We start from the raw sequence: 17,797 nt of genomic DNA on the forward strand, positions 1-17,797 counted from the left end.
CAAATCAAATGAATAAAATTGCTTGTTCTATATTTTTATTGCAATGAAACGATACAGATATAGTTTCTGACAGACACTTAAATTAATCTCCAGATATTGCAAAAAGACAGTCCTCAACATTGATCCAAATAGGGACAATTAGTTAGTTGAAGATGCTGACCACATAAATAATAATGGGATTTCAGTTTGTTTTTATAAATGATGTAACTACATTTTATGACAGACAGCCAATGGCTAATTAAATTTCCTGCCAATTAAAAAAAAAAATCTGGCATTTCAGCATCTTTATCTTTCAAAGACAATGGGACAGAAAACAAAGGTGAGTGAAGTTCCATTGAAAGAAAATACAAATGTCTTTAGTTACACACAGGGTGTCATGCCCAGTCTATCCAGGTCTTCAAAGGCAATGACAAAGAATATCGAGGACATACATAGTATTTCTACAGGAACACTTAAGTGTGACCAACAAGATCAACAGACATAGTTAAAGATTCTTAGCATTTAAAGAAGAGAGATGTTCACTCCGACACGAGGGGTTTCCCTGCTCCTTGTGAACTTGAGTTGACCGTGAATTTTGAGGGATGCTTTAACAAGGATTCTCAGTTTTTTAATATAGAAAAACCACCTTTCCAGCCTCTTGTGCGCATTTGATAACCACTGCAGATGAACAGATGTTTTCTGTTTTATAATTCCAATGCATTGTCCAAAAACAATCTTTCCAACATCAAAAACATTTGGTGGTTTTAGTATTTGTAGAAAATGCAGTAAAATGAAAACCTGCGTGTCTGACATTATAAAATAGAGTACAGTTCATGCTGAACCTGAACTGCTGGCATGAACATCTCTGGTAGATTTATAGAATCCATATATAAATTATACATTTGTATTTCATCTCTTAAATATCATCCTCAGTATGAGTCAAAGAAACAGCTAATGTAAAATAATACTCTAGCCAATAGTATGCAACCCTACGGAAGGATAGTATTGGACCTCTGCCCTATTAAAACGCAAACTAACTAACTAACAGGCTATTTTGGACCACAGCCCCTCGGGGAAGTATGACCAGACGGGAAAACCAGAGGCTATGATGCATGGATGTGAGCTACGGCATGACATGTTAAACTCTATTTCTCTGGAAGTTGGTCAGAATTTGAATGTATATGAAAAAAGCATCAATATCCCACATCATTTGGCACAAATGTGGATGTAATTTCCCCTTCTGAACGCAGTCGGCCTCATGAGACTCAATTGGAGTTTGGTTTAAAATAACTGCCTACTACAATCAAGGATACTGTTCGGATTTATTAACTTCTCCGTTTCCGTTAACAAGGACTATTTCTCATCAGGGCCACAAAACGTAATTGCAGAAATGTATGAGGCAGACCGAGTCACAAGTCCACAAATATACAGTTCTCGTCTCAAACCAAGCAAGATCTCCCAGATTTCCACACAGAAATGTCACAGGCCAAGCTCCATTGAGATTTATGATAGATAGTAACACTTATTAGGTATCTAAGACAAAATATCTTGGTCTGTCCAAATTGTCCAATGTATCTAACTGTACAAAAGAAAAGAAACGAAAAAAACTTCCAGATTTGAATTTCCCTCACGGACAGCGAACCTTCATATGTGGGTTAAAAGTTCACCTTGACATGTTTATACAGCAAAATACCTGACATTAGATAAAGCAAAGATGAAAGAAAAACACGGGGGTCAGGGAGACTTGCGGGTCTTGCATCCATAGTGGGGGAAGCATTTCCTTTGCGATATTTTCCATTGTCATCGTAGCCGTTTCCTGCTCTCGTTTAACCTTTAAGCCTGTCTGTTTTCACAGAGGAAGATTTCAGCCTGAACAGAAATGGGAAACATCTTCTGAACATGACAGAAGTACGTCAGCAGGTCCACATGGAGCATGGGAGTATGCGTGCGGCGTGAGGAAATCGTTTATGTCTGAACAGTCAAGGGCTTTGTCTCACTTTGCTCTTCCTCGTCGTCTTCCTCCTCTTCCTCTGTATGCTGCTCCAGCTCTTCTCTGGTGATCATTTCAAAGTCGTTGCCGTTGCTGTGCTGCGATCCTTCATCCTCCCGTCTGTCACTGTCCGTGTCCGACTGACGTTCTGCGCCCGCTTCCTCGCTCGCCTCCATTTCTTTATTGTCGTCTTCATCCTCTTCCTCATCGCCATCTTTCTTCTCGCTGTCCGATTTGTCCTCACTATCTGATTTCTGCGCTTGGCTTGAATCCTTGTCGTCGGATTTCTCGCTGCTGGATTTCTTGGAGCTGGAACGTGGACCCTTGTATTCGTGTGTGTAGAGTGGGCGGAAGGAGTCGATGAAGCCCACATCGGCTGTCAAGTTGGGTAGGAACCAGAAGTGATGACGGCCACCAGTCACTAGCCAGATGATCAGGAACAGGATGCAGCGAGCTGAACCAAAGGGGAAACCAGAAATAAGATGAGAAAAGACAGAAGGTGCGGTGTCATTGGACTGTAATGTCAAATATTGGTATAATACAATATATAGAGCTCATACCAACGGCCAGGAGAAGTATGCTGGCGACAAAGCATCCTGCTGCCACGCTCAGGTAATACACACCAACTCTCATCTCAGCCGGCCATAGCGGGAACAGAGTGGCTGCGATCACGGCAATGACTGCAAACACACACAGCTCTGAATCAGTACTGGAGCCAGAGAAACGACAGTCAGGCTAAACTGGAGAAAAAAAATCCCACCTAGAATCAAGCCCATGGCAAAGGTTTTAAAGTGGACTGGATCGTAAATCCAAAAATAAACCTGTAGGGAAGAAAAATATTATAACTTTTTAATTAGAACAAAAAGTACTTGTGAAGTACTTGTTACTTGTTTACTAATCACAACAACAGTTACAATACTCATTACATAATCATAAAAAATTATCTTAGATTATAATATTCAGGTTGGCTGGGTAACCCCCCCCCCCCCCCCAAAAAAAAAACTGTGTTTAAAAATAATAATACTTATATAACGACATAAAATTACTATTATTCAATATAAATGTCACTGAATAAAATTATTATTAGGTTACCAGTGTTGAAATTCTTAAAGCTAAAAAGTTACTAAAAAGTAACTGACATAAAGCCGACATTAAATAATATCCAGATATTAGATTAAAAAAAAAAACATAAACCTAAAAAGAAATCTACAAAAAAAATGAGAAATGTTGATTTGTCAACTAAAAAAAGTAAATGTTTGACTTGAAGCACTAAAATTACTAAAAAAAGTTTTACAGAAGAACATACAAAATTACTAAAACAAAATTTAAATGAAAATTGACATATAAAAATAGAAGCTAATTCAAAATATTACTAAGTATTATAATAGTACATAAATAATACCAAAATAACACTATGCTACTCCTGTGCAGTATTGTTTACAAAACCTTAATGTTAATCTTACATTTTATTATTTGATTTCATTTTCAATGTGAAAAAATACTAATATATAAAGTGTATGTGTATTAAGGTCACATAGTATGCAATATAAAGCAGACAATCAAACCCTTCACTGCAGTTACTTTCATGACAATTAATCATCAAATAAAAAGCTATGAAATTTTCAAGCAACTGTGAGATATGGTTTTCTAAATCATCCTGACCTCATTGCCATCCAAGAACAGTTGGTCCTCATGAGGTTCCAGCTTGAATTTCTTTTTCACATCTTTCTTCTTCTTTGGAGATCCTGGACTGTCATCCTAAAAATACAGAAACAAGAGTTAAAAATAAGAATCATGATATGCACATATGCAAAAAAATACCTCAAGTGGAACAGACAGTTTTCTCATCCTATCAGATGATCTAGTCTTACATTTTTTTCCTTCTTTGTGTCCGTAGCCTCAGAGTCCTTCTTTTTCTCTTTGTCCTTTTTGCTTTTTTTCTCCTCTTCTTTGCCACTGTCACTTTTAGCCTTTTCTTTTTCCTTCTCTTTCTCTTTTTCCTTGTCTTTCTTTACATCTTTCTCTGGCTTCTTCTTCATCACTTTCAGGGCTCGGTGGAAAAACTGCTTCTTTAGGAGCCTGTGAATAGCAACACGATTCAAAAGAGTGTTTGACTGACACATACACTGCCATCCAAAAATTTGCAGTTTACCTTTATTCAGCAAAGACGCACTGATTAATCGAAATACATTTATAATGTTACAAAATATTTCAAATAAATGCTGTTTTTTGAACTTTCTATTCATCAAAAAAAAAAACATGAAAAGGACTATGTGACACTGAAGACTGAAGTCAGCTCACAACCACAGGAATAAATTACACTTTAAATTATAGTAAAATAGAAACCAGCGATTTTAAATTGTAATAATATTTCCCAATACAAGTGCTTTTACTACCTTGGTGACAATAAATGATATTCTTCAAAAGCTTTGTCGTATCAAACACCATAGAAATTCCACACAGTTTCATGAAATGAGAGAAAGGACTAGGTTTACCTGTTGCAGTAGTCCACCACCGACTCTCTGGTTGTGAACAAAGCTTCCTCACCCTTCTTTGCTTTGGCCCACTTTGAATCCAGCAGACAGTCGACGGCTTTGGAGGCTGATGAGCAGAAAACAAACATTTGGTTCAATGACAGCAAAGAGAGAACATTGAGAACTCAACAAATAAATGAATGAAACCTTGATATAAACCCTATGCAGAGGAAACAGAAGAAAGAAAGCAGGGCATGAATGAGTGCACTGACCGACAAAGTAATCCACTCGATGTCCCATCATGTTGGTGGATTTGCTGGGGCAGTTAAAGCGTAGGTACTTGGCCACCGCCTTCTCCTCTTTGGTAGGTTCACTGACCTCCTGAAGAAGAGAGATCAAAGATCATGAAGTCATGATGATAAAACTTATCTGCTGATTATCTATCACAAATGTATATAAGTACATTCAGTACAATATTGCTTATCAGACGATATTTGTGATTTATTAATTCATGCCATTAGGTAATACTGCTCAAAAACTTTGGGTTAGAAAGACTTTAAAAAAAAAAAAAAAGTATACTTTTTATTCAGCAAAATAACATTTTAAAATACAATATTACTATTTTTATTATATTTTTGATCAAATAAATGCAGCCTTGGTAAACGTAAGAGACCTAAAAATATAAATTTTTAAAGGGGTCATATGACGCGATTTCGTTTTCCTTTCTCTTTGGAGTGTTACAAGCTGTTTGTGCAGAGATAAGATCCCTGAAGTTGCAAAGACTAAAGTCTCAAAACCAAAGAGATATTCTTTATAAAAGTTAAGACTCTGCCACGCCCCCCTAAAACTGCTCATTCAAACACGCCCCCACGTCTACCTCACTGTGTGGGAAGATTTGCAAAACACCGCCAAAATATATACGCAATGAAAGAAGGCGGAACTATTATTCTCGCTGTAGTATTGTTGCTGCTGCCGCCGGCGAGTTTTGAGTAGTGAAGAGAAGTGCTTTCTCCGATCACAAATGCACACATGGTAATGTCGCACTGCATCGCGCCGCGTAAAAAGACAGTACAAGTCATTATAATCAGTAATTATGTCCTCGCTGAATGCAACAAACGCCTCGTTTATAATGGGTTTTATCTCGTCGTGCCAGGGGTGTATTCCAGAAAGCACGGTTAACTTACCTTCAGCTAAACCCTGAACTTTGGGTTGATTAACCCCAAACCTTGCTAACTCGAGGTATGTGGTTCCAAAAACGAGTCCGGGAGTAAGTTAATTCAACTCTGAGTATGTTCCTGGTTAAGACTCAAGACATTCTCAACAGAGCGACGAATCGACGAGTCACTATGGAAACGGACGCTAAGGAAAAGCGCACCATGCTGTTTCTTTCTTCTTCTTTTGTTCGTTTACATGCTTAGTGCATATTGCCACCTAATTGATGGTTGTGTAATCATTTTTTCCCCCGTTTAATCTTCAATCCTTGAGAATATGACTTATATTTTTAGTTTGATGCTAATTATATATTAAGTCATATCAGATATGTATTTTTATTATAGAAATACATTATAGAAAATGCCAATCCATGTGTGAGATGATAATATAAAATGTAATAAGTATATATAATATAATAAATTAAACATTACCTTGTCATAGTGTTGTATAATTTATACAGATAACTGTTAACTACAGATAACTATCTGAAGGCTGGTCAGTGTGTCACGCGTGCACTGAGAGCAAGTTACTATGGTTACTTACATACCCTAAAATTAACCACCGATTTTGGAACCGAAAGCCGAGTTTATCCGCTCGCTTATCCTCAAACTTACCCGGGTATGTCACATAACCTGCTTTCTGGAATACACCCCAGGACACATCATCACAATACGGTAAGGGGCGTAACATTTCCGTCTCACGCTTCAGGTATTCGGCCAATCACAACACACTGGATAGCTGGCCAATCAGAGCACACCTCGCTTCTCAGAACAATGAGCTTTGTAAAAATTTACGCTTTTCAGAAAGGCGGGGCATAGAGGAGCAACAATAATGTACAGTATGCGGAAAATAATGTGTTTTTTGAACCTTAAACTGCATAAACACATTGCATTACACCAAATACACAAAACAATGTTCTTTTTACATTTACATTTATCTGACGCTTTTATCCAAAGCGACTTACAATTGCTATATATGTCAGAGGTCGCACGCCTCTGGAGCAACTAGGGGTTAAGTGTCTTGCTCAGGGACACATTGGTGTCTCACAGTGGATTCGAACCCGGGTCTCTCACACCAAAGGCATGTGTCTTATCCACTGCGCCATCACCACCCCCATTTTTAGCAACGTCATTTGCTAAAAATGCCCAGATCCACTTGTAGAATCTGAACCAAATTATTTTAAGCGTGTTTTTCTTTACTTTAAGCAAAATTGTTTTAGAATCGTAATATCTTCCATAACATGAAAATACCAACTATATTTTTCATATATTTCAGAGTTTAATATACGCATCCCTATTATGTAGAGCATGATTCTGGACCAGTGAGACTTCACCATGGGAGCCTAGGACCTAGATATTAATAGCATAAACCAAGATTAATAGACACAACAGAAACCAAGAATCTGACAAAAAGCAGGTTTGTCCCTTTGGCTACCAGTGCTTAATTCCAATGAAAAATGACATTGGATAACAGCAGCGCAGGAATCCAGTGAACGGTGAACCCCTCTAAAAAAGCTTTGAAATGAATCTCCCGCACTGGCAGCAGGACCCTCGTCGGTCATCTTCTCAGTTAATGTGAACTAATTAAAAGCCTCAGCTCACCACACACTGATGTGCTGTCCTGTGTAATCTATACACTGAAATTACAGTCTCCATTCAGACTCACTGAGTCCTCACTGTCCCCATTTATTAAGCTAAAGATCATTACTTATAGTACTATGTGACCACACTACACACAAAGCAAAAAAACCCTCACAAATCCTGACAATAAGCCAGGCTATAGAGAGAGCATTTATTGAGTAATGAATGACTACCAGACAACTCCACTCTTAAGCCTGAGGTCTTAGTACGAGTGTTTTTGAGCTTCACAAGCCATCGGTCATAGTCTATTCGGTCAGAATGTCTCATGCATGACTCAGAGAAACATATTCAGTGAAGACCATATAAACATGGTATTTGTCTGGGTGTGCAGGAGTTACTGGCAGGTTGCCTGATATTCCTCTGGATCTTGTAAAGGAAAGCAGCCAGATGTTTATTGATTATATTGTCTCAACTTGGACTTGGTAAAAAAAAAAAAAAAAGACATTATCTTGTATTACACTAGGCCTTGTTATCAGTTATGGTTTGGTGGTCTTATAGTGACAGCTGTACTAGATTAGACGGGCTGCGGGCTTCAGATAAACTGCTTGAAGGACAAACAAAAAAAGCTAATTATCATCATTTACTCACCCTCGTGTTGTCCCAAAACTGTAAGACTTTTTTTTCTAGAGCAGGCAAAAGATTATGCTTTGAAAAATGTTATGGTTCCAATAGACTTACTTTGTTTGGATAAACAAACAAAAAGTCTGTTATCAAAAAAAAATGAAATGATAACAGACTTTAACATTTGAACTAGCCTATTTGATTAACACTTGGTCTAACTGGCACCTTTACAGAGAACAATCAGGTCTACTTTATTTGATTTAGTTCAGAAAACTTTTAAGTACAAAGGTTTGTTTTAAGTTTCCTAATGATTGTTAATAAGCACAAATAATGCAGGACTTCTAATCTATTACAAAAGGTGGGAAATGTCCTTTCAATTTCCTTAACTTATATGGCAAATACAATGTTTATTCACAGTAAGAAAAAGTGACCAGCAATGACAGTGGATTTCAACCTGTTGCATAAGAGCAAAAACTAACAAACACGCTGGAAGGATCATGAAGAATGACTCTCTTATCAAGACAACAGGTCATTACTCAAAACTCCACTTCTTTTACATAAAATCACGGGAACACACAGTAACTGTCACCCAAAACCTAATAAACAGCCAAACCAGACGTTTTTTTTGGTTATAAATGCATTCTGACTACAATGTCCAAAAATGCTGTCTAAGTCGTGCACTAGTGGCAGATGCACATAATGTAGCACTTGCATCTGATGGACATATTTAGGATGCTACACGTTTTAAATAATGGAGAATGGCTTTAAATGGGAAACCTTTTAGCATTTCCTCACTTGTTTGAATCCTGTATGCGTTTTTTAATGGAAAATTAGAAACAAGATGTTATGGACTGACAGTCATGAATAACTTTTAATGCAACCTTTTTCATACAGGCAAAATAAACGGTGACAAATGCATTCTGCCTACCAAGACTTGTATATTTAACGCAAAGAGAAAATCCAATGAGGCTGAAAAAAAAAAAAAACATGAAATTGAGTAAATTTTTATTTGTGGGTGAAATGCCCCTGTATTCAACCTGCAAATAGGTGCAAATTTGGCGATAAGAAGTGCTGCATTATGGGCGTTATTTGGTCAAATTCAAAAGCATATGAGACAGCAGCTGGTTAAAGAGAGCAGTCTGTGCCGAGCTAAGATGGCCAACTCCATCAGCTGTGCCACCAGACACATACTCCTCCTCACAGGGGAGAGACAGCAAAATCAGGTCATGCTCACATCCAATCCATCGAGCAGTTTGACTAGATTAGATGCCTGCTACAGAGATACAATGCATCACCCAAGGGAGCGCAAAAATTGCGCCAGCACTGACAAATAATCCAACTCATATATGAGAGAGCATTGCAAAAATAACGGATCGAAGTACAATTGTATTTTGGGTCAAACAGCACACTACCTCGAGAAATGACTCAATGCCAAACAGCGATCTAAGATTGGGCCTCTAATAGCAAGAGTGACCTGAATTCTGTAAGTTACCTGAATTCGCTTCTTGTGTCTCCTGCGCTCCGCCATGATTTCTAACTTCTGGGTTCCCTTGACGTGGTCACGAACAGAGCGGTGAGGGAAGTCTCGCGATATTTCGAATAGCTCGTGATCAGTCACTTCTTCGCTTGGCAAATTAAAATCAGAATGAATGAATACTGCCATCTGAAGTGCAGGTGAGGCACACAAACTGCGAGGGTGCATTGAAGTCAGGGTCAAGATACACAATTTTGTTGTGAGAATTATTGGTTATTTTTAGATAAACTATTAGCTATCCTGAAATTAACATAAAACTAACACATCCTTTAATGTTCCTTAAAAGTCTGACACCTGAGAAGTAACATTTGCAGCAAGTTTATTATAAAACCTGAAATAAAATAAACGTCAATAAAATAAAAACCTATGAAAAACTTACATAATTTTAGCTATATAATAAAACAATAAAACAATAAAATTACTGAAACTAAAAATAAAATTTAAATAAAAAATAAAATAGTATCAAATGGCACTAAAAAATAAAAACGAGTGTTTGCACACACACACACACACATATAGAGCTGTAAGGTCTAATCATCAAAATTAAAACAAAAAAACGTTTGAAATGTTGTACTTTACATGTAATTAATCTAGACTATATGAATGTCACTTTTTGAAATGTTACAAAAAAAAGACCTTTTTCATGATATTCTAATTTTTTGAGTTTCACCTATATATGGGATATATTTTTAAGTTTATTTAATATTCTAAAGTTTATTAATTTGAAAGAAAATCATATGGTACAAACTACCTACAAAGTAAAGAGATTATTTTAGGCTTTATTTGCTTTGATATTTATAGCTATAAAATTACAAAAATAAATAAATAAAATAAAAAAAATCCCACAATTTAAACTAGATTCATTCATATAATAAATCATGTATTTTCATTTGTGTAAAAAGAAAGTAATGCCATATATTCTGTGTGGAAAATGCTGTATATGTTTTTTACCATATCAAATAAAGACCAAAGGAGTAATTATTTTTATTTTTTTCCATAGCAAACAACACATGACAATAGAGAGTAATTCAAGTTTAAAGTAAAAACCAAAAAGACAATTTTACAATAAAAAAGGCTGCAATGATAAAGACAAAAATGATTTGTAATTGATACGCTAACATATTACAAAATAAACATATATAGAAATATCCTGCATTCAAAAATCTAACTCTGTTGGAGACCACATTCTATTGCATAACACGGATCATAATATATTTGTGATGAATATTTAAAAATATATGATCAGTATATTTACTATAGAAATGTCAGTGCCTGTCTACCTTATGCATTAGGTGTCAAAACAGTAAGAGATTTTGAGGTAAAAAAGAGATCCAACAGTTCTGCATGCTCTTTCAGGTGGTTTCAGTCATCTGGCTTGGTGAAGGAATATCAGCTTCACTTACAGGCTCTGTAGATTTAAGAGCCTCTGTGTCTCTGGGGCTGCTGAGCAGCTCCACACTGTTGCAGTTGAGAGGAGAGCTGATGTCTGATGATCTGTCACCGCTTTTCTCAGGCGGAGGCTGCAGACTGGAGACGGGCAGAGGCAAGTTCATCATGTTGTAGAACATGTTACCCAGCCGTCGGGACAACTGAAAACAGAACAGAACAACCAAATGAGTTAAGTTCATTTTTTAATAAACTTTAACTCAAGACCAAGGACCTCTTGGAGGGTAGAGAGGACCCTTAAAATAATCAGTTATGCATGTATATATTTCATTTTATATATACAAAATATACTTCATTTTACTTAATATTTTAATTTAATTATTAACCTGCTTTTTGAGATCAAATTTGGTCCTTTTGAAAGATGGCGAATACCTGTGATCGTATCTTAAGCGCTGGCCCAAGCTTCAGACCAAGTGTATCGAGCAGGTGGTCCTCTGTAAGAAGAGGTAACGTCTCTCCATCAATCATGTGGTCTTTGAATATCTGCAACGGGTGACACACAAAAGAATGAGACTTAAAGCTATATAATTATAATTGCATTTTGTAATTTTATATTTGTATTATTACCGGTGCATATTCAGCGCAGCTTGGTATTTCACTGATGAAGTTGTAGACGTCATCAACTGACCACTTGCGAATATCTTCTAATGAAGTCATCTCTTCTCCATTAAGAAACATATTAGGATGTCCTAGTTAAAAATTAAAACAAAACATTAATAGGTAACGATGACTTTAATGCATCATTTTTCTTATAAGAAATGTCAAAAACGTGCCTAACAAACAGTAAATGAGCAGTGTTGTTATTGTTAACTAAAACTAAAATTAAAATGTTTTCATTCATTTAAATAAAGCTGAAAAGAAATAAAATAAAGTATAAATATTAGATGAAAAACTTAGGCTTAAAACACTTTAAAATAACTGAAATAAATTGGTTTAAATATTTTCAGTTCAAATACTAAAATGACTAAAACAGAAATAAAAATAAATTAAAAGGTACATAGAAATATTTAAACAAACCCCCCTAAAATATGACAAAAGCACATAACATTATTTAAACTTCCACTAAAATTAAAACGAAAACAGAAAATATAATAAAGTCCAACTCAAAATATGAATTAATGTTATAATAGTGTATAAATAATACTAAAATAACAGTTAAACTCAACCACTGCATTTAAAAAAGCAAAACTAACAAACAAACACACCAAGTGGTACAAGTCCATTTCCTGGCACGGGGAGCATGTAGGGCATTCCTGTGAGTGGGCCAGCAGCAGACGGGTACAGAATCTTTTCTTGGAAAGCCGAGCAAGGGTTGGGTATGTCTTTGTCACTGGTGCTAGCATTGCAGTTGGTGACTTCTGCACATCCCTCCTGTCCACTAATTGTCTTGCGAATCCCTGGCTCTCCTTCCTTAAAACCTTTCCTACTACATCCAGAAGACAGCTCTGTTTCTACTTTGGTTTGGTGTGGTTTGCAGGTGGTGGCCTCATTGCTCATTTCGCCTTTCCCTTCAACTTCCTTCTCCTCCCCTGAGGCAGCTCCTGGACTCTGCTCGATGTTCTTCTCTTCTGATTGGCCTTTGGGGAGAGTGATGCTGCTGTCTGAGCTCTTATGATTGGTGGTCCTTCTGCCGGTCCTGCGTCCTCGCTCCCTTTGCAGTGTGCTGATCGGTGGGTAAGGACTTGACACGAGGAGACTGTTAGCGTGCAGGTCTTCAAGGGCAGTGCGATGGACGAATACATCATGACCATCTGGGAGTCGCTGGCGTCCCCTGAAGGCCATTGGATTGGGTTGGATGCTCTGGTACATCAGGGAATTCTCCATCCCAATAAGACCCTTTTGGTGGGCGTTCTCCAGTTCTTTTTGGTGCAGGATAGCATTCATCTCCATCCTCATTAAAAAAATAAATAAATTTACAATTAGTGCACGCCCAGTTGTTCAGCGGTTGTGGTTCCGGAAGTATATTTTTACATATTTTTTCTATAGGGAAAGTATTTGTTAAAGCATTATAAGCCATAAACCAAGACAACCAGCTACAAGGTGAATAAAAACATTACAAACTTTTATTCAAAGCACAAAAGTTATTAAAATTGGACAAAAGCACTGTTGGACGGACGGACGGATGGATGGATGGATATAAATTAACAATTAATTAACAACCTCAAAGTTCACAATAGATCTGTCTTCCCAATGGACAAAATGAATGTAGTTGTTTCCTTCTGGAACCCGATTGTTGCACTCTATGGCTTTGTATTGCATGTCTGTATGATTTTACTCCCATTGAATATAGGTATAGCAAATGCACTGAAATATACCTGGCTATGTTCTGTTTGTGAATTAACTCTTGTCGTCTAGCAACCGTCTCCATGGATTCAGTTGGAAGGAATCCGTAACCTGCAAAATGGAAAACATTTGTAAAATTAGGTTGTTCTTCCTCACTGAGCATCCCCTGTACTTCTCTAAATTTAACCATAATTTCATTCTAACCTGTGCCAGGGAATCCTCTGTTTGGAATAACATTGGAGTTTGGGGGCAGAGGTGGGCCGAGGTGGGCACCCATGTGGATTTGTCTAGCATCAGCTGACACCATTTCAGTGGGCGGCACCAGTTCCCTACAGATAAAGAGGATTAAAATCATCATTAAAAATTCAACACAGCTTACATCACTGTTATATAATTATATTTCTATTTTCTACATTGTGTTGTTATTCTCTTTCTGTTATTTTTTTTTATTTCTATTCCCATATTCTTTCCCCACACTGTACTGTGTATGATTGTGTGTGTGACAAATAAAATGAGTAAAATTCTAATCTTAGTTTAAACTGCATAGTTACTTCTTTGCAATCTTACTTGTTTGATTTTTTCCACTCTGCTTAATTTGGACTACTGCCATTTTATTTTTCCCATGTAAATATTAAGTAGCTCATGCCAATAAAGCTCATGTAAACGGAACCTAAAATATCCATGAACAATTAAAAACACATTCTCTTTTACTATCTTGGTTGTATTGGTGTTCATTCTAACAGACCTCTCCATGAAGCGGGGATCAAACTGTCCAGGCACACCCTGCAGTCTCTGCTGCCCCTGAGCCAAGATCTGTGGAGCCATGGCCATCTGGTTCCTCATCATGAGCTCCTGTCTTTGCCGTAACTCTGCTTCACACACAGGGGAACAGATGAAGGTCTCAGTAGCCTATTAGCTCTTTCTCAGCTATATTTCATCAAGGTTGCGATCAGCTCTGGTTTAAGTGTTCTATGATGACCTCTCACCTCCAGCAGACATTCCATTGACCAGTCGGTACCAGTGTTTCTCATCCAGAGCGCCTTGCTCTCCCAGCGCCGATATCTTCCTTAGCTGTTCACGTGGGGTCATGACACTGCCTCTTTCCTGAGTGTAACAAACATATCCATTCTCTAAATTTTGCACATTAAAAAAAACTCACTGCATTGTATGGACAATATTTTTTTATAAATACAATGGAGGCCAACGACAACTGAAGCTCTTTGGTAATTAACAATTTTCAAATTAACTTATTTTGTGTTTAACAGATGAGAGACTAGATAGACCTAGGTTTGGATCGACATGAGGGTGAGTAATTTAGCCTATATGACAGATTTTCATTTTTGGGTGGTCTACCTCTTTAAATAACTTACAACACACTATAGTGGTGTTTCCTGTCTCAAGGAAGTGGAATCATTGAATTATGGAAGATTCAGTGACTTCATAAAGACACTTTGGTGAATTCAGAAACGATCTGAAAAAATCGTAAGAGTAGTATGCGGTTCTGAATTTTGCAACTTGTTTCGTTTGTAAATGAATCTGCATTTTGAACGAATCGGTTTAGTGAATTGTGATCGATTCATAAAGACGGTCACTTGTCACCACCTGCTGGCGCAACTCTGTAACTGCAGATAAAGTCACCGAAAGAGTACTTATGATGTACTTGGCATAGGCCTAAATATTCACTGCCAATACTGTAATAGCAGCAAGACGAATAACATAGCCTAATATTAACAAGACGCACAACCGATCCATTGGCTCATAAATCAGTATTACTGTTTACTAAGACTACTACTTTCTTGACAGGTCAGTGAACAACACATATTTAAGATTAAAATCATTAAGAGAACTCAAACATCAGTGTTAAGAAGGATAGATATCATGTAATGAAGTAGCTACCTGTTCACTCCTCCTGTCCTTTATCTTCACGCACTGTGCTTAACGTCGCTCCTTTCAGTCTGAAATTGAGAAACCTATAGAGAGAAAATGATAGGTTGTGATCAGTTTGTCAACATCTTTGTTCCTTGGTAGCAGATATTTCCAGTGAAAATAATTATCTTGAAATGTAGTAGTGTAACCAGTATTTTACTAGCAAACACTTAGAGCCAGACAAAAAACAGGGCTATAACCATTAGAAAAATGTATATATTATATTGTGATATTCGCTTCATATTTTATGTGAAAAAAAAAAAAAAAAAAAGTTTCTACCTGTGAAAATATTTACTGGAATAATACAATAGGTCTAGATAATTAAATATACAGATCTTTATCCCTGGATAAATTCTTCCGTATTCTGTACGGGACAACCTCTGTGCATATTACCCGTTATGAGGAGCCGTTCTAATCTGAGTCCTGTAATCCTCCTGTTAGTCCAGCAGTCTGCCTGCTACATCTGCTGACCAGCATGCGTGCGGTCCTGCTGTCAGCCAACCCCCAAACTACCTTCAGGGCCCCTATTCCCCCCTTGGATCCTATTAGCTAAATCCTGACTATACAGCATTTTAAAGGGATGTGTTGGAGGTAATCCCAGAGTTTAGAGTTTTACCCTCAGCAAACCTTGCCTGTAAGCATACCGGACAATACACCCTAAATGCTAAGCCTATTAGCCTCCATTAGCCTCAGAGATGTCCTAAAAACACCTTGGGATATAAATCTGGGATACAATCGGTTTATGTGGTAAATGTGGTGCAGCCAGACACACCAACAACTGTTAAAATTCTGCCTGATACACAGAAGTGTCTGTTCAATATGGAATGAAGGAATGATAGCCTATTTATTATTTGTAGTCATATTTATAAGTACAACTATTCTTTAAATAATTAAAAAAATCATAAAAATGCAAAATGTACCAATAGCAGTGTATATTATAAAGTGTTTTCGGATTTAAAAAAAAAAAAAAAAGTAAACTTTTTCAAATGTAATATAAAAATATATATATAAAAAAAAAAAAAAAAAAAAAAAAAAAAAAAAAAGATAATGCAAATTATATATTATGCAAAAAAGAAATCATTCATTCCTTATTCAAAAAAACGAATGAGTCATTCTGACTGTAAGACAGCAGATATTATAATTTAAGTAGTCACCTTAGTATCTTTTTCCCTCAAATTATTAAGAGTAGACATGAAAAACATTTAACGATTTGCAGCATTCAAGATATTTACAAAACAATACCATATGAGGCTTAAACATTCACAAGGCAAAACCCCAATATTAGCCATATTTTCAAAGCAAGTGCAGTTTTTGGCATGTGTGTGACAACAAGTGATGCCATATCCAAGTCACAGACTTGAACTGGATGGATTTGCTTGTGGCTAATCTCATTAAAGGAATAAATTAAGGGAATACTGCTGACGATTTAAATCAAGCCTTGCATTTGGGTAGGTCATAGTAGAGAAGATAATAATCATCTGTTCTAATGTACTTCCTTTGTACAGTAAGGGCACAAGATAATTCCAATAGACTTCCAAGTCTAGGATGGGTATAACTGGAAGTGGCAAAGATATGAACAGCATCAAGTACCTTGATCACTTTTTTTGTGCATAAAAAAGAAAAAAGGCAGTTAAAAAGTTATTTTTAACAGGTAATGAATAAATCCTTGGTTAAAATGAAGTGCACATAGTATTATAATTCAGAGCGACAGTTACAATGCATATAACACTGTTGCACACCCTTGCAATGTATCAGTGAAATGAACATGTAAAATGCAGTCTAAATCCTCAACCCTACATTTCAAGTTAAAATACACAGTTGAAACTAGCAAAACAACAAATAGTGGAAGATAAATTGAAGCCATAATTACTGAAGAGACATTAGACTCACCTCTGAATGTCTGCCAGAGAAATGGGAATCTGTCCAATCTCTCAGTCAGGATGGAAATATGAATACATTCATTCCAAACAAGCAAAATTATTCCAAAATGAGCATGAGACCTGAAGCTGCAGCAAGAAAGTCCACAATTCTTAGCACTCTGAGGTCTTCAGTCCTGCCACAAAAGCCTGGCCAACAAGTGCCAGCTCCTGGTCTTAACTAAAAAAGACCTTTAATTACAGATTCATGTTATCTCTATTATCTTGGCTTTATCTGCCTGCTTAAACCCCCCCTTACCTGACATCACTATGATCTCTCGTCCAACTGCACGTGGGACACTCTGCAGAAATGTAATTAAGAGCACTGCCTAAGCACAGTGGCTAAACCTCTTTCAACATTTACCTCAGTAATCCTCTGTTAGCACTTTAAGACCGAGGGTAAGACATCTAAATGCCCAGCTTCCTTTTCCATGCAAAAGACCATATCAATTGAAATCAAGCAAGATGTGCATGTGCCTTTCAAGTGTTTTTTGTGCATGCAACACAGAAATTATTCTCAGAGTGTTAATGAGAGGCTGTATGAGGTCTCATTGGGTGCCTGCCCTCCTGACTATGTTGGGGAGGATCATGCGCTCAGACTTGTTAATCTGACAGTTTGTGCTCACCACCCGCTTACAGCATCGTCTGCAGTTCCCAGACTTATATTTTTTAACACTGAGAGGATCAGGGAGAATTAGTATAGGGATAGGTGTGCGCACAATTGGGTGGCATATGAGTATTTTGCAGTAAAACAGATTCTTGAGGAGACACAAACACGTGGAGATTGGCGGCAAGCGTTCACTTCCCGCTGGGATAAGCTGACAGAGGGTTAATAA

At 37.0% G+C, this 17,797-nt stretch overlaps 2 protein-coding genes across 2 annotated transcripts; both read right to left on the minus strand.

The window, feature by feature from the left end:
- Nucleotides 1-14: 14 nt before the first annotated feature.
- LOC306845690 (translocation protein SEC62-like) lies at nt 15-9,422 on the minus strand. Its single transcript, XM_079378631.1, has 8 exons — nt 9,349-9,422; nt 4,716-4,824; nt 4,465-4,570; nt 3,841-4,048; nt 3,632-3,727; nt 2,730-2,790; nt 2,530-2,649; nt 15-2,423 (listed from the first exon to the last, which is right to left on the minus strand). Exons 1-8 carry the CDS (start codon nt 9,382-9,384, stop codon nt 1,945-1,947), a joined length of 1,215 nt encoding a protein of 404 aa, XP_079234757.1. The 5' UTR covers nt 9,385-9,422; the 3' UTR covers nt 15-1,944.
- A 930-nt stretch (nt 9,423-10,352) lies between these two features.
- Nucleotides 10,353-17,460, minus strand: LOC306845686 (sterile alpha motif domain-containing protein 7-like). The gene is made up of 10 exons (XM_079378624.1): nt 16,936-17,460; nt 15,016-15,089; nt 14,106-14,223; nt 13,865-13,988; nt 13,324-13,448; nt 13,152-13,230; nt 12,042-12,727; nt 11,404-11,525; nt 11,209-11,319; nt 10,353-10,979 (listed from the first exon to the last, which is right to left on the minus strand). The coding sequence occupies exons 3-10, from the start codon at nt 14,206-14,208 to the stop codon at nt 10,743-10,745; spliced, it is 1,587 nt and encodes a 528-aa protein (XP_079234750.1). The 5' UTR covers nt 14,209-14,223; nt 15,016-15,089; nt 16,936-17,460; the 3' UTR covers nt 10,353-10,742.
- Nucleotides 17,461-17,797: the final 337 nt, after the last annotated feature.

The sequence above is a fragment of the Barbus barbus genome, assembly GCF_936440315.1.
Source record: "Barbus barbus genome assembly, chromosome: 26".
Classification (NCBI taxonomy): domain Eukaryota; kingdom Metazoa; phylum Chordata; class Actinopteri; order Cypriniformes; family Cyprinidae; genus Barbus; species Barbus barbus.

Excerpts from the sequence above, each read along its gene's own strand:
- LOC306845686 (XM_079378624.1), bottom strand. The coding sequence starts at position 14,208 with ATGACCCCACGTGAACAGCTAAGGAAGATATCGGCGCTGGGAGAGCAA. Across the intron at positions 11,320-11,403 it reads GCTGCGCTGAATATGCACCG|ATATTCAAAGACCACATGAT; the intron begins GTAATAATACAA and ends CACCCGTTGCAG. Across the intron at positions 10,980-11,208 it reads CGCTTAAGATACGATCACAG|TTGTCCCGACGGCTGGGTAA; the intron begins GTATTCGCCATC and ends TTCTGTTTTCAG.
- LOC306845690 (XM_079378631.1), bottom strand. The coding sequence starts at position 9,384 with ATGGCGGAGCGCAGGAGACACAAGAAGCGAATTCAG. Across the intron at positions 4,049-4,464 it reads GTGGTGGACTACTGCAACAG|GCTCCTAAAGAAGCAGTTTT; the intron begins GTAAACCTAGTC and ends TGCTATTCACAG. Across the intron at positions 3,728-3,840 it reads ACACAAAGAAGGAAAAAAAT|GATGACAGTCCAGGATCTCC; the intron begins GTAAGACTAGAT and ends CTGTATTTTTAG.